Genomic DNA, 16,655 nt, shown 5'->3' on the forward strand with positions numbered 1-16,655 from the left:
GGTTGAGCAAGTGGCCCCTGCTTTAGGGTCTAGAGCATTTTGTATACACATCTAATAAAATTTACCACTTTGCACTAGAATAGGTACTTTGATTTTTTCCAAGGCAAGCTTAGTTTCTTATTCCCATTTTAATCCCTAATACTTGACCCAGTGCCTTTACATCAAAAATACATCTGGATGAAGGGGCTATGAAAGCGAGCATGATAGCTCATGCATTCATAGAATAAAATAAATTTTGTCTCTGAATGATTGTTAATAAAGTGTCTATTTGTAATAGCCAGAAAGTAGAAGCAATCAAAATGTCTCTCAATAAATGGACAGTTAAACAAACTGTGGTATATCCACATCAAGAAATACAACTCACCAATAATAAGGAAGAAACTTAATTCATATAACAACTTGGATGATTCTCAAGGCCCTTATTATGCTGGGAGTGAAAAAAGTTAATCTCGAGAGGTCATATACCGGGTGATCCCACTTACATAACATTCTTGAAGTTAGAAAATTATAAATAGAGAAGAGATTAGCAATTGCCAGAGGTTAGGGGTGGTGAAGAAGAGGGTGGTGGGTGAGACTGTAAAATAGAAGTATGAAGGAGGTCTTTATGGTGATAAAATAGTTTTGTGTCTTGATTGCACATTTTGAAAGATTTGCTATTTTAATATCCTGATTTTGATATTGTACTGGAATTATGTAAGATGTAACCCCTAGAAGAAACTGGGTGAAGAGTACATGATACTTCTTTATTATTATCTTTGCAAATTCGTGTGGATCTTTTACTTCAAAATTTAAAAAGTTATAATATTCTTTTAAAAATTTGTTCTCTGAGGTTCTTTTTACTCTCTAATTGAGTGTGTCTATACTTCATAACAATCTTTCACATTTCTTACTGATTTACAATTTCAAAATATTTCCACATAGATTAAATTACATCACTTCGAAATTATAACAACACCATGATGTAGCTGTTCTTATCCTTGTTTTATAGATAAGGAAACCAAGGCTCAGTACTTGTTGAAGGGCATACAGTTGGTAGATGGCAAAGCTAGTTCTCCAATTTGACACAATAAAATTTCTACAGACTTTTCTCACCTGCAAAATAAGGGGATTTGGCAGAGATGGTCTTTGAAGGTGCATCCAGTCTTAACACCATAAGACCCATGTACTTTTTGTGCCCTAGCTATCCTAATTCTGAGTCAGCATATGGATCTGGCAATGCAAAGATAGTAGGTCAATAACTGAACCTATAGAGGAGAATTATCTGTCAAAGGAACAGTGCTGTGTAGCTGGTGGCATTTGAATGGAGGATTAGACTTCCCAAATTTCCATTCTTTCAAGGCTAAGAATTATTGGGATGAGAATCCCAGTGGCTCTCAACACCCATCCTCTCTTGCTGGCCTCTGCTTTTATTTTCCCTATTCCCATCTCTTGGGCTTCATTCTGTCATACCCCACTGACCCTAATTAATGATACTCTGTGCCAAGGAGGTGAGCTGTGAAAATGTCTTACCAGATTAGTGAAGATGTATGTGTAATAGGCTGACACCATTCCTAGTTCAACTGCCTGCAAAATAAAGAGAGGGATATTAGAGAGGAAAATAAAAATTCACTCATTGGAAGTAAATGAGCGGTGAGGGTTCCACTCATTTGTCCGTCATTTGTCTGGCTTGCTACCTTTGGGATGCAGGCAGAGTAGAACATCTTGATTGGTTTACTTTGCCCTTGACCTTGGAGAATGGAAGAGAAACACTGGCATCTAAAATAGAGTCTCTCATCTCCATCCTGCTCCCCACCCCTGCAGTGACACTCATAGTAGTTAATATTCTCATGCATAACACATTCTCATAGATATAACCAGATGCCATGGAAACCAAAATGACTTTAAAGGAAATGAAGCAAATAATAAACCAGATTACAACAATTATCTCCACAACTATTAACAATAACAACAGCTAACACTTGCCTACTGTTTAGTATGTGTCGAGCCCTAGAAAGCATTTTACTTGGATTAACTCGATGAGGTAGGCACTAATTATTCCTCCTCCATGCCGCCCACCATTTGACAGCTGAGAAAACTGAAATACCAAAAGGCTCTATAGATCACACACCTCATAAATGAAAAAGATTAAATTAAAGCCAGGAAGCCTAATTTCAGTGCTTTTAACTGTACTCCCCCAGAGGACTGTGATATTGTTGGAAACACTGACACAACTCTCTCAGGGGCAAAGTCACAGACAGGAGAGTCTGTGAGTTGTCGGCAATTCCCAAATTAACTCTACCCCATAAGAATGCTGATAAGCAAGACCCGTGAGTATTCTAGAATACATAGTCATGTAGGAAACAAGTGAATCATTTGCTAACTTTGGTCATTTATTAGTAGTAAGGAACAAGTTGCTTCTGACGTGCCTTACCCTTGATCACAGCACACCAATGCATCATCATTCCACAGTTGAGGAATGCTACTTCAGAAAAGCCTACCTTTCGTCTGATCTTTGTAGTCATCATAAATACCCTTAACAAACCTTCCCCATCAGTGTGCTTGGCTTTGAGTGTGACAGGTGATGTAGAAACCGACAAGCAGATCAGGTTAATAATGAGCCTAGCTCTCCCCAGGGCCCTCCTGACAGTTAGATTTTCATAATGTATGCTGCAGCTCTGGGACACTGCGAAACAATTTTTGTTATGACTAGTGAGGTGCATGGGAGGAGAAACAAGATCAGGAATAATCACATTTTCCTTACATAGTGTTTACCTCCCAAGGAATTCCAATAACTTTGTGAGTATTTCTACAGGAACCCTCTCAGTCTACTTGAAGAACAAGATGGGGTAGCTCTATCACCACCATTCAAATGAGAAACTGAAGCTGGGGTCACAATGGAGCTCAAGGCTTCCTATGTGAGGCTCCTTCTTCCTCCAGCAAAGCTACATTTCCTCCTCCTTTCCTAAGAGGATGGTATGGAGTGATGCCCACCCCATCCCATCCCCCCGCACTCACGTTGTCCATAGAAAGTGCCGTTTCCTCTCACCACTGCCTAGGCTAATGGGAGCCCCCTGATTACAGGAATAGGCTGGGGATAGGGGGCTGAAAGAAGGCATTGTCAAGTGGTTAAAACTCATTTTGTAAAATCTGCTGCCCTAAAGATAAAAGACAAGAGATCCTTGGTTTTTAAGACCTGAATTCTGAATAAACATGGTGGTCACTGCTGGAACAGCCACTCAATAAAGTAGATTACTCTGCAAATCCTCTTGAAATCGAGAGACAGCAGAATGCTGCCAAGCTCCAGGGCCAGGCTCACACGTGAACACAAAGTATCCAGAAGCTTAGTGTGCTCTCTGTTCATACTGCTTCCCACACAGAGTCCATAATTCCTGAGGCCTGTCACGTCTGGGTTGTAATCCCCATGAAGGAGGAATATAGAGCCTCAGGGAAGCATGGGGTTAAGTCCAGGCTTGCCTGCCTGAGGCCACTAGGAAGTCAGATGAGGACAAAGGGAACATGGTTTCCCAAGGCCTCACTGGTCATTATTGATCAGTTTGGTTCCAAAGCCACAAGGGGTGAGGCCAGTAATTGGTCTCAGGGAAGCCTGCAACTTGCCACCCAGCAGATTCATTTGTTAATAATGATCATTACAGGTTTTCTTCAAAAGCACAGCCAGCCATAAACAACAACAAAAAAAATTAAAAAATTAAAAGCATTTTTAATACCCAGTATTGGCAAGGGTGCTATTAGACACCAATACGCTCCTGGTGGAAGTGTAAATTGTTATGGCTTTTCTAAAAGCCAGTATGGCAAATCATATCAAAATCCTTCAAACGTGCATAGCTTTTACTTAGTAATTCTACTTCAGAAATTTATGCTAGGAAAATATTCATAAATGGGCATAAAGATTTATGTTCAAAGAAAGATGGGTACCCCAGCATATTTATTATAGCAGAAGATTAAAAATAACCTGTATCTCCAACAATAAAGGAATAGCTAAATGAATTATGATATATTATATGATAGGAAATGATGCAGCCATTAAAATATTTGTAGAAAAATATGTAATGACATTGGAAAAAATGCATGACATATAATTAAGTAAAAAAAAGCATAAAGACTGTGCAGGGTGATAATAATTTTGGAAAAGAAAAAAACAGGTCTATAAAGGTAGAAAAAAATAGACATCAAAATTTAGTAGTGGTTGTCTCTGGGTGATGGGATTATGAATAATTTTTATTTTCTTCTGTGAGCTTTTCTGTACTTTCCAAAGTTTCAACAATAAACTAGATGAGAGAGAGAGAGAGAGAGAGAGAGAGAGACACTGACGAATTGCATATGCTAGAGTCCATAGAGTGCAAGGGCTTCCCCTAAAAGACTTCCACTTGGGGGCTGTTCAGACAGGCTCTGCTATCACAGGGGGAAAAGTTTAATTTGACCCTCCCTCTGCAAGTGGGCTGCAGGAGTATGTATCTCACTCCTACTCCTCGTCCTTCCTGAGGACTCTTCAGCCTGTATTTCTCATGTCTTGAAACTTATGACTTCCTTGATTCTAGCCCTAGACATAAGAGAAGAAAAAGAAAAAGGAAGAAAAGAGAAAAATTCTGTGTGTGTATGTGAGTTGGGTCTATACACACAGACAGACATGGGTTTGGAACTATGCAAAATTACTACACCAACAGGCTGAAGGAACAGTCTTCGGTACTCAGAGAATTCATTCAAATTTCTTACTGACTCAGACATCTGGGGATGGGAGGTTAGGAGAGAGGGAGGGAAGGAGAGGAAGAGAAAATTATCTGAGTGCCTGGCTCCTCACAGCTTGGCGGAGGTTAAGGAGGAATCTCACTCTCCCAGTGGAAGACTACAAGTTGCTTTTAAACATGTAATTAAAATGGAATTAGAAGAGATCAATGCCCCTGAAAAGACTGAGGGAGCTGCTACAAGCCATGGAGGAGCTTGAAAGCAAGGTCTATTCTGTCTGGGGTTGGATGCCTAGTACAGCCACCTGCCCAGGAATGGTGCCAGGTGACTCCAAGGTTGCCCAGCTGTTTGTTCAGGGTGGGTACCCAGGCACCTGACCTGTCTCTCTATGTCTGTCTCTGTCTCTCTTGGATAAGCTTCACAGAGTTCCAGTTTCCATGCATGTATGTTCTGATTCAGTGGCTGACACTCTTCCCTCTATATTCTCGGGGAAGAGGGTTATGAGAAGCTACCCGCTTTGCTGTCAGATACAACTGGTATAGGCTTATCTCTGCTCCTCACAGGGTTGTGCCTTGAACAAAGAGATGTTAATCTCCCAGAGTTTCAGTTTCTTCATCTGTCAAGTGGAAACATTATATCTACCTCATGTAGTCACTGAGAGGATTATACTGGGAAATTATATGGCAGCACTTTGTGGTACATGTGGTACATGTATAAAGATTACATACAGGGCTGATATTTAGCAGTACACACAGATATAACTTCCCTGGTTGTCCAAATATGGAAATCTATACTATTTGACAAACGGCTTCCCCTTCAAGTCACCCAAATACACCACCCCCACAAACCTGGACCCTCCTAGGAACCCATGGACTTCACCACAGGTCCCTTGGCAGGGTCTAGGTTTAGCCAGCGTCTCAGTTTGTGGCTGCCCTGCTGTACCAAGAGTTAAATATTTTTATGACATCATCATCCTGCTTTCTCCTTTCAGCTTTCAGGAGCTGCCCATTGAAACTGAAGCATATAGAGGTTGGTCAGGGTTCACAGCTCCAGCCCAGGGCTCCTTTGGCCATCATGGCCCAAGAGGACAGACACCCAAGGCAAAAGGGAGCAGAGTGTAATCTCAGAGGGAGGGAGAAGGATGTTCCAAGCCACCAGCACCCGCCCCCCGCCCCAGCCTGGCTCCCACCTTCAGGAGGATAGTGTGGGACATGGAGGCGTTGGCATGGATGATGATGGTAGCTGTCTTGTCGTCTCGAATCTCTTTGAGAAGTGGGGTGGGGTCCCAGGTGTCATCCAGCATCCGGACTGAGAGTGTGTCCTTGGAGATAAGGAATTGCCGGAGCAGCTTCTCTAAGTTTAAAAGGCCTGGAAAGGAAGAGAGGATGAAGGTCCTAAGAGTCCACAGTGCCACTCGGGAGATACTGGTGCCAAAGCAGGACAAGTGAGGAACTGGGCTGGAGGCAGGGTCATGGGTTTGACCCCACTGCTTGTGCTCATTCAGCATGTGCATCTTTACCTGAGCAAGTTTCTTAACCTTTTTGGACTTTAATTATCCCATCTTCAATAAAAAAGAATGCTCCTAAGCTCCTAGGGCCTCTCACAACTTCTTTGAAAATGCTCCTTTAAAGAAGAGAGTATGGCTCCCCTGAGTCAGACCAGAGAATTCCCACTCTTCCTCATAGCCCTACTCGACAGGCAGACCTGGGCTCAGAGACCACTAGGCTGGGGTTTCTCTCCTTAACTTAGCCATGGTGCGACCTTTTTGTGGGGCCGGGTCTCTTGGCTTCAGTTTCTTCATCTGAAAATTGAGAATAGTAACAGGAGTCAGCTCGCAGAGCTGTGGTAAGGATTAAATCAGGGAACACATAAAGTACTTAGGCCTGAGCCTTGCACATGGTAAACTCTTATAAATGCTACATCTCGTCTTGTAACTGCCTTCATTTCCATTGCGAAGGTAGGGGGGGAGCATTTCCCTCAAGATCACAAGGCCTGGAAAACAGATCTAGCAAAACCCTTTGAATTCCTCAGAGCATAGTGGCTACATTAAGATAAGGTATTATTATGATTACAAAAGAACAGGCTTTGATGTGGGCCCAGAACAAAACAGGAAAACTGGGACTGAGAGCTAAGGACTCCCCTCCTCCCCGCTGCTATTTGCTACCTTGGACATTGGTGGAGGGAAGGGTTTCAGAATGATGTCACTGAGACAAAAGGGTCTTAATTCTGCTTTGTCTCTTAAAAAGGCAGGCCAGGAGAAGGGTATGTGGGTGGTGGTGGGGGGGCAGTGGGAGGGTGGAGGGGTCTCCTGGGAATATAGTAGTCTCAAGTCCATTGGAAAGAGACAGGCATTTGCTCCCAAAAGCAAGGACAATAGTAACATTTATTAAGTCTTTACTGTATTCCAGGTAATGGGCTAAACCTTTTACATGGTTCATCTCATTTAAGTCCTTACAATAATCCTGTAAATTATCATAATCCCACAGCACAGAGAACACGAGGCATGGAGATGAATAACTCTCCCAGACATGGGCTCTACACACGTGGATGGCAAGGGAAAGGTTGACTTTCTAACCAGGCAAAGGTCCCTGTGCTCTGGTTTCTAGGCTAGCTAAAGAGATAGTAAATGCAAGAGTATCTTGAATATGACCCAGAGACTTCTTCCTGCTTAGGCTATTGACCCTCCTGAACCTTGAAGATCAAAAGATAAGAGAAAGAGGGGGCTATGAAGAGCATTGTATTACCTCCCTCTTTTTGTAAAGAGGTGATAATGCCTTGCCTAGTCACACAGGGACACAGTTGAGATCAGAATTTCCATTTTCTCATCTTCATACAACCCTCTTCCCATGAGACCAGGCTGCCTCTTCAGACAAAACACATCACAGGCAGCAGGCATAGAACTCAGAGAGGCCCAGGGCATTTTCTCTGGATTTAGGGAGGACAGCCTAAACTGGTGGGTTGTTTTTGTTTTGTTTTGTTTTGTTTTGTTTTGTTTTGTTTTGTTTTGTTTTGTTTTGTTTTGTTTTGTTTTAACTAGGAAAGGGAAGCAGAGTGGAGCCCAAGGGCCTTGCATGATGGAGACAGGAGCTCTGGGAAGGTGGTGCAAACATCTACCCCCCAGTCAAGAAGTTTGAGGAGCATTCCAGGGAACCAGCGGCTGTGGGGTGGGGTTGGAGGAAGCCTTGGAAGGGCCTGTTATTTACAAAGCAGAAACAGCCCAGTTGTGCAAGCCATAGCATCAGGTTGGCCTTTTTCTCCATCCCCAACAAGGCCCCGACACAGGCTTGAAGATCCACTGCTATCTGTGCTTCTTGCATCCCCTCTCCACTGGTCCTCATCAAGAGTGGCACTGATGCTGCACCAGGGCACTTCCTGCCAACCCCCGATGCAGATTTGGATTCGAGATCTGGGGTCAGCCCCCATGGGCTGTGTGACCTTGAGAAGTCATCTAACCTCTTCAAGGCTCCATCCTCATCTGTAAAATGGGTACAATAGGCCAGAACTCAATGAGATCCTATGTGAAAGCACACTGGGAACTGGAATATACAGTGTCAATGTTACTTCTCTCGTATTTATGCATCCCCACAAGAGCTCAAACAACAAGCATGACTCAGTGAGGTAGAATGAAGAGGGATGAGTACAGTCTGTCCAGCCAACACTCATTGTGCACATCCTTACTGCCAGGCATTGGGTCAACAAGATGCCAACAGAGAATATGGATCAGATACAGACCCTGATCTCCAGTAGCTTAGAGTCAAGGGACTTGCATCTAAGTCTGTAGAAAAGTTCAAATCATGTCTCTACTTTCTTTGATGGCCTAAATAATCTGGTTTTCTATGGGGCAGCCACATTTTGTCCTATATGTAAAATGGAGAGAATATTCACCAAACTAAAGTAAGGAGGAGGAATTAAAAATGTTAATCAAGTCACATTCAGAGACTGTGATATGCTGATCAGCCCCACAGCCAGGCCAGGAGGACACCTGCAGAACAAAGGAAGACTTTTGCTGGGATTGCTAACAACCGTTCCTCACACCTGTGAAGAGGAAACAGGCACCAAGAGTCATTCTCAGTGGCTAAAACCATGGGGAACCTATGGATTAAAGGCTGGGAACTGCTGGCAGGCTTTTCACTCTACATATTCTTACCTTTTCAGTGCTATACTCTTCTCCTTCCTCACTGCATGTCCATATGAAAGGAAATGGGAACTAAAGAATGATGTATAAACTGAATTCCCTGAACCCACAGCCCCCATCTATCTCTTTCTCACTGCTTTTCAATGTCTCACTTTACTCCTCTCAGTGATCCTGTCAGTGCCTTTACTCTGACTCTCTATTGTCTCTCTCTGAGTCCCTTTCATTGTCCCTCTCTCTGCCTCTGTGAGGACTACACTCTGTGGAGTGTCATCCCTTTTCTAATAAACTTTCCTTTTGCCTCTAACTTTGGTGTGTATGTTGAATTCTTTCCACACTTTCCACTAAAGGACCCTCCTTTTCTCTTGGTGTAGGGTTAAGTCTCCTCCAACTCAGGGAGATTTGCCCTGTCCCGCATCGAAGCTTTCCTCATTGTCGATGTGAAAAGTACAATCCCACCTGCACAAAGGTCTGAGCCCAAAAGACATAACAAGGAGCCAAATCTTCCTGAGGAAGCCACAGAGAAGGAGCTCCCAGAGTCTCAGCTCTCTCCTTGGCTCAAGGAATAATCTGTTTGGGCATGTTATGGCAGAGGGAGCACTGCAACTGGAGGGGTGAGTAAAGGTAGGTGGAAGTGGGGTTATCCCATGGTTCCTGACATGTAGCAGAGAGACTCTTTGGAGCCTGGTTGAAAAAGAGGCCAAATCCCCTGGGATCCTTCAGTCTGAGCAATGAAATTCAGTGAGATGAGACAAGAAAGCCTGGGGGATGACAGTAGAATTATGATAGCACAGAGATGCCTGGCTAAGGCAGCCCAGGGACTCTTCACACTCTTTAAAATCAGCTGGTGCACTGAGCTCCTGGGGAAAAGCCCCCCAGATGCCAAATAAACTTGAGATTCTGCTCCAATCAATCCCCAGGACGCCCATCCTGCTGCCCTTTAAAAAAGAAGTGGCATTATTCTCTCATCTCATCCAGCACACTCTGTGTGATGAGACACAAGGTGAAGACGGGGGAGGGGAGAAGGGCAGTGAGTCTGGGGAGGTCCGCATCCCCACCCAGGATCTCCTATCAGTTACCCCTCTCCCCAGTCCGCACCACACCTGAGGAGCACAAGGTCTGGCAGTGATCTGCGGCTCCAGCGCTGCTGAGTAGTTAGTGTGGGCAATTCTCTACCTTCTGCACCTCAGTGTCCTCATCTGAAAATGAGGACAATAACTACCTTTCAGGGTTAGTAAGAGGATGTCAAGTAAGCTGAAGAGTGTCTGTCACCTAGAAGGTGCTTCACAAATCTGGTTTCCATTCACTCCCCTCCCCACACTTTCACATCATAATCATTCTTCACTCCATCTCCCAACTCTTACAATATTTATTATCCGATCTATGTGAAATATGCATATATGTATACATATTAACACACACACACACACACACACAGACACACACAAAACATTAATTATTTCACCATGTTGGGTAGCAATCCCATTCAAACTTCTCTGCACATCCTCAGTGTGAGGCAGGGTGCATGGTGCTTCCTGGTGGACTGAACTAGAGACTGTGGAGGTTAAGAAAATGACTCTACATCCTAACAGTTGAGGGGAGAGGCAGTGCTAGGTGGGGAACAAATATGTTATCTGAAGGGCAGCTGAAAGAAGAGGATACTTGGCTTGAGGAAGAGTGGGAGGGAAGGGCTGTCATGAAACAAACTTGCTCTTGGCAGCTTGCTCTTCAGCTCTTGGCAGAACTACACCCAGAAACAATGAATGGAGGAAGTCACAGAGAGACAGATTTAGCTCAGTGTAAGAAAGAACCTCTGTTCAATATGTCTAAAATGTAGTGGGCTTCAACATGAGGTGATGATTTCTCCAACACCGGAGGTAGTCAAAGAATGACTGAAGCCCCTCTTCAGGACTGCTGTCCAGGGGTAAACCAGTGGATGAAAAGTTGGACTGAAGAATGTTGATATCTTTCCAGCCCACAGATTCTCTAATTCTATGAATCAGGAGAGGATACTTTTTTTTTTTTTAGCATTATTATTCTAGGCAATGAAAGAAATTTGCAGAAGAGAAAGTGTGGTTTTGTTACATTAAGAATATTAGGAATCTGTCAATGCAATTTGATATTTTCCAATTGACATTTTCCTCACTTCTATCTGTTTAATGAAACGACGAGATTTGCCAAAGACAGCTGCCACCAGAGGGGTTAAAAGCTGCTCTCTTTCCAGCTTCCCCTCCACCTCCCCCACAATCCTCCTGTTCTGCGAGACCCCTGGCCCAGCAGAAGGTCTAGGCACAGTCCACAGCTGCAAGGGACCTGGGAACCTATTAGTCTCACTCAAGATGCAGCAGGATGGATGGATGAAAGACTCAGCAAGCTAGCTGTTCTGGGAAGAAGGAGGGAGACTTGCTTTTGAAAATGAAAGGCAGGGGGCCAGGAAGATAGGAGGAGGATGGAAAGGCTGTGAAAAGCACACCATGGGTTGGACAGGGCCATAGGACAAGGACACAAATACATAACCGAAGGGTCTTCAGAAGACACAGAGGATCCCTGCATCAAAAAAAATAAGAATAAACACCTATTCCAACGGGTATCCTATCCCTTCCTCTCCATTGGCTCATTCCCTTGGCTGCAGGCTTTGGTTCTACAAAATGTTAATATTCCCAGAAGGGCATCACTTTTACATCTTTTAGGAAGCAGCTGGCATACTACTGACCTCAGAGGACTGCGGTGAGGGTTTAGTGAAGGAACATGAGTTCACCATTGTGCACAGCGCCCCTCTGCCTGTCAGGCATGCATGCCCCAGAGTGTATGGTTTTCAGACCTGTTCCACGGAACAGATGCTGACTGAAAGAAAGAGTTGAGGGTCCAAGGTGTTGCCTGTGGGGAATGGGGTACAGAAAAAGTTCAAATGCTTGAACAACATATTTCATTTGCTTCTTGGTTTTGTCCCATCCTGCACTTTGGCTCCATAACAAGCAGGGAGAGCCAGATCACAGGGGCCAGAGAAAGAGATGGAAATAGGGTGAGAGAGCAGGCTGAGGCTTCTTGCTCAAAGGAGGACAATCTGTGCCTTGCTTGGCCATCAAGGCTGTTGCCTTCTCTCATGGCAAAAATGGCCATGGGATGAACATGGCCTCTGCATTCACATTGGTTTCCTAAATTAAAAGTGTTTATTTCCAGTTTGAGCTTCAGCTACTGGGGCCCGGCAGGTGTCCCTGCTCAGAGAACTGCCTTCAGTGTGTCCTAAGCTCTTTCAAATATAATTGACTTAACCCCCACAAGTATCCTGGGAGGCAGGCATTATCATTATTATATCCATATTATATTATGTATATTAAATTATACTTATATGGGTAGACATCAAATCACTGAGGTGGGAGATGGGCAGTGACTAAGACCATAGAGCTAGAGAACTCGGGAGGCCAAGATCCAAATCCAGGTTTTCTGATTTCAAGTTCAGACTTCTGATTCACCACTTAAATTGGCATGGTTAAGTCTCAGTCCTCCCATAAAATAGGAAAGATGGTCCCTCACGTCTATCTCTTCCACAGTGTTCAGAGAGACAGGGAGAAGTGCTAAGAAGAATCATATAACCTTGAAAATGAACTTAATCTCTCTTTTCATATAATGAGAATGTTTATAGAGCTTATCTTAAATGGTTATCCTGAGGTTTAAATGAGGTAATTTAAAATCCTTTGCATAATAACTGCTCAATAAATGTTAATTTTGTCTAATATCACTATGAGCAAAAGGCCTCCTACAGTACCTCCTGGGGACGACATGGGGAAGGCACACTACTGCCCCAATTACTCTCGCTAGAGGCACTGGATATTATTCCCAATGCTCCCAAGCTCCACACCCTTCGGGTACAAACAGGGTTGCAGAAAAAAGGAAGAATAATTCAATGTGTATTATGTTCTGGGTCCAGATACCTTCTACCCAATTACCCTGCGAGGCATTATTGTCCCCACTTTACACAGGAACTAACGCTCAAAGAGGTAGAGTGACCTGTTGAATACCACCCAGCTCATGAGCAGTGGAGCAGCCTGGTTTGACTCTAGAGATGGTTCTCTTTTTACTGCACCATTCTGCATTTCTCTTCAGCTGCACTTCTTCCTCTGAAGATCAGAGTCTGCTCCTCTCCAACAACACAGACCAAGATTAGCGAACACAAGCATGGTATAAGGACAGAGTCAAACTCTGATCACTCTGCTCTAGGCCCTGAATTGGCCTTGTTCAAAGGGATCCAAAGAAGGAAGGAAAGGAATCTCCTGTATACCACTTGTTCCCTAGGTATGGACACTGTGTTATGCTCTGTGTGTGTTATCTTATTTAACCCCCTCAGCCATCCTGGGAGGGAGACAAAATCATCCCATTTAGAAACCACTGGTCATCATTTTTTAGATGACACAGCAAGAAACTAGAGAGTGCCTCAGTCACTTCTGCAAGATCATCGCACAGGCAGTAAATAACTGGCAGAAGGTATAGGGGCACAGGACACGTAGCCACAAAAAGGATCTTAAAATATTTAGCAACATAAAGTAAAGATGATTTAAACTATGCACTAAGGTGCTAGGAATGGATACACTATATTATACTTGTGACCCCAGGGAATTGAAGGCTCTGGGTCCATCCTGAGAGTTTCAAAAGGTAGCTCCATGGCAGGGGTAGGTGATCTCACCAAAGGGGCCTTAATGCCATAGTGAGAACTCCCAACTCTCCTTGGACAACTCCAAACAGCAAACGCCCCCAGGCTCTGTGGGGATAACCAGGACAGCCATGCCCAGGCTCCTCATCACATCTCCTCCCCCTAGCCTTATGAAAACTAGGCACTTGCAGATGTTCTTATATTTTTCCTATTAAAGAAAATAATGTAATCTACAATATGACTCTACTTGTTTCCAAACTAGCTTATTAAAAAATTACTTTGGGGAAGAAGGAGAGTAAGTGATATGATTCCCCATGGAATGATCTCCATCATGCCTAATTTTGACTGCTGAAAAATAGAATTAAATTCCTGTTCCTAATTTGACTTTCAGTGTCTCTCATCCCTGAATTAATAAGGAAGATAGAAGGGTGTCTCCTCTCAACCTCTGAGCTGCATTTTCCTTCAGTCCCTCATTTCTTCATCCTTTGATTAGATTTTAATCCTCTTTGCCCTTAAACTTCTCTACCCCACTTTCCTTCCCTGGTCCCTAGTTGGTGGGGCAAGTCATTCAGCAGCCTCAGTGGATAGGCTCTCCAAGTAGAGGTGGCGATTTCTGGTTTGATGGGTCCCACTTGGGCTGTGGGCTGGCCTCTCTGGCACTTGGGCAGGCTCATCCTTTCCTGGTCTGTGTCTCTGCTTAGCCATCCCTTACATGCTGTTTAAGAGAGCAAAGGACACATTGCTCCAGAGAGATCTCTGTCCTTCAAAGGATACTGTACCTGCCGGGCAGGGCCCGCCTTGAGCTGCTGCTCTGACTACTTGTGAAGACCAGGATGGTGGGAGAAGTTGTAGAGGAGGAAGGCCTGGCTCAGAGTCAGAGGACCTGAGTTAGTCTTAACTCTGCTATGTACCAGCTGTGTGACCTTAGGCAAGTCCCCTAATAGCTCCAAGACTGTTTCCTTGGCTCTAGAATGATTGGGGAGGGGGAGGTAAAATGGCAAAACATAAGTGAGAGTGCTTTACAATATGTAAAGAATTTTGAATGTCAAGGAATATCATAATTCTAATGGAAAGTGCCCTGGGCTAGGAGGCAACAGAATCTAGCATAGTGCCCAGTGCATTGTAGATGCTTAATAAATATCTGAGCAACTTACTTCCCAAAGCCCAGGAAGAACTGACACAGAGGAAACAGGGCTCAGGGTAATAGCAAGAGGAACTGTGGCTAGACACAAGAAAGAATTTCCTGTCAGTTGTTGAGACACTGTACTCAGTACTGAGAAAGATTGCAGGAGAATCTTGGCCTGGAGATTATCTGTAGCCTGTCCTTTGTCTCCTAACATTCTCAGTGTGTGCGTGGGATACACCAGTTCAGTTCTGCCTGTATGGACTTGTGACAGAAATTTCCAGGGGAGAATCCTTCATTCTGTTGAATTATTTAACAGTGCGATGATCCCACATGAAGAAGGCTACCCACAATGTTTCCCAACCACAAATACTAGCATCCTATGGCCTCTCAGATCAACATACTTTTGGGCTTATGGTCAAACCTATCTGGAAGATGAAGAGGTAAAATAGCCATTTTGGCAATAGGACAATTCAGTGTCTATGCTAATGAATGCTGTGAATCTCCACAAGGGGGAAACAGAACAAAGTGTTGTCTAACATTTCTCTCTTTTTTGGGGGGGGGCGGGGCACAAAATTCTTTGTTCATAAAACAGTTATCATCAAAGCAGTGCTGTCCAATGGAACTTTCTGCGATAATGGAAATGGTCTATATCTGTACTGTCCACATGTGGCTGTTGAGTACTTGAAATGTGGCTGGTAAGACTGAGAAACTGGATTTTAAATTTTATTTTATTTTAAAATGGGGAATTCCAACACCTCCAAACTCACTGAGTTGTTGTAATAATTAAATAAGCTATGTAAAAAGCACACATAGTTAGGACTCAGTTACTTTTGTTTCTCTTATAAGCACAGAGAAATCATCACCCTATGTTGAGTAAATGAATGAATGCACATGTGGAAGCCACAGATGCAAAGGCGTGGTAAAGAAGGTGGTTCTCACCCTTGACAGGAAGGGGGCATTTGTTTATAGATGCTGTCAGGATTCCAGGGTAGAGGAAAAATGTAGAGCAGTTTTGAGCAGCCATTGAAAGAAGCCCTGATGGAAAAGGCACAGCTCTGCCAGTGCAGCCCACCCAGATTCACAGAATAAGACCTGCACAGGTAAACTGCATAAGACACAGATACCTGGGGCTCGGGCACTGGCCCCCGATGACAGCACCTGCCTGACCACATGTGGAAGTGCAGCTATCACTAGGAGCACACGGATGCACAGGTTTTCTGGAAAGTGCCTACTTAGATTAGCTTTATCTCATAAGTGCTAAATTTGTCACAATTGTCTAAGAGTCAGAGAAACACATTTCCAAAACGTGCATTTGTAAGAAAATACTTTATCAGGAATTGACCTTGGATCTTGTTCTATCAGCAAAACCTGCTCTTCAGGAGAAGAAGCTCTTCAACCCATCAAATAGAAATGCATCCAATTTTATATTTCCCCCCCTCTCTCTCTTTGTAACTCCTTAACGATGAGGCTGAAAATGTGGGGATTGAGTTTGCAGATGCAAAAAGGCTTGGAGGTTGGCCAGTCTCCTTGTAACCCAGTTCTCTCTGGTTCGCCCATGCCTAGGGAATTCTGCCAAAGGGTTCTCCTGGACTGCTCGCTCTCTCATACATGCATGGATGCGTGCATACACACAGATAAACAGCCAAGCATATATAGGAATAACAGAATCCTTTGGTTATTGGCCCCATGATCCGAGAGAGCCCTCTCCTTCCTGGCATATTTCCAGCCAGGGGCAAATCAGTCAAGTTGAAATCAACAAGCCCAGACTGGTGGCGCCAGCCCCCAGAAACTTACATTCTGCTTTGGCACAAATGAGACAGGCAGTGGTGCAGTTGAAGAAGTTCAGGATCCCAGCTACAGCCACGCTGATGTCTGTGTTGCTAGGGTGGAGGTTCAGGGTTGTGAATCTCTGGAACTGGAACTTGACAAACTCCTCTGGGGCCACTTTGAAATGAGGGACCTGGGAGGAGGAGCAAAAATGAACAGCAGGGAGGATCCAGAATGAGTGAGGAAGGAAGGAAGGAAGGAAGGAAGGAAGGAAGGAAGGAAGGAAGGAAGGAAGGAAGGAA

The 16,655-nt window shown here is 44.0% G+C and overlaps 1 protein-coding gene across 1 annotated transcript in view; it reads right to left on the minus strand.

Moving 5' to 3' along the window:
• Nucleotides 1-16,655, minus strand: part of GRIK4 (glutamate ionotropic receptor kainate type subunit 4) — a 451,038-nt gene that overhangs the window by 135,278 nt on the left and 299,105 nt on the right. Inside the window, exons 6-8 of the mRNA XM_011383591.2 lie at nt 16,381-16,546; nt 5,870-6,048; nt 1,510-1,563 (exon numbers count right to left, since the gene is read on the minus strand). Of these exons, the coding sequence (XP_011381893.1) occupies nt 1,510-1,563; nt 5,870-6,048; nt 16,381-16,546 (399 nt within the window). The remainder of the gene's footprint in view (nt 1-1,509; nt 1,564-5,869; nt 6,049-16,380; nt 16,547-16,655) is intronic.

The sequence above is a fragment of the Pteropus vampyrus genome, unplaced genomic scaffold (genome assembly GCF_000151845.1).
Source record: "Pteropus vampyrus isolate Shadow unplaced genomic scaffold, Pvam_2.0 Scaffold528, whole genome shotgun sequence".
NCBI lineage: Eukaryota > Metazoa > Chordata > Mammalia > Chiroptera > Pteropodidae > Pteropus > Pteropus vampyrus.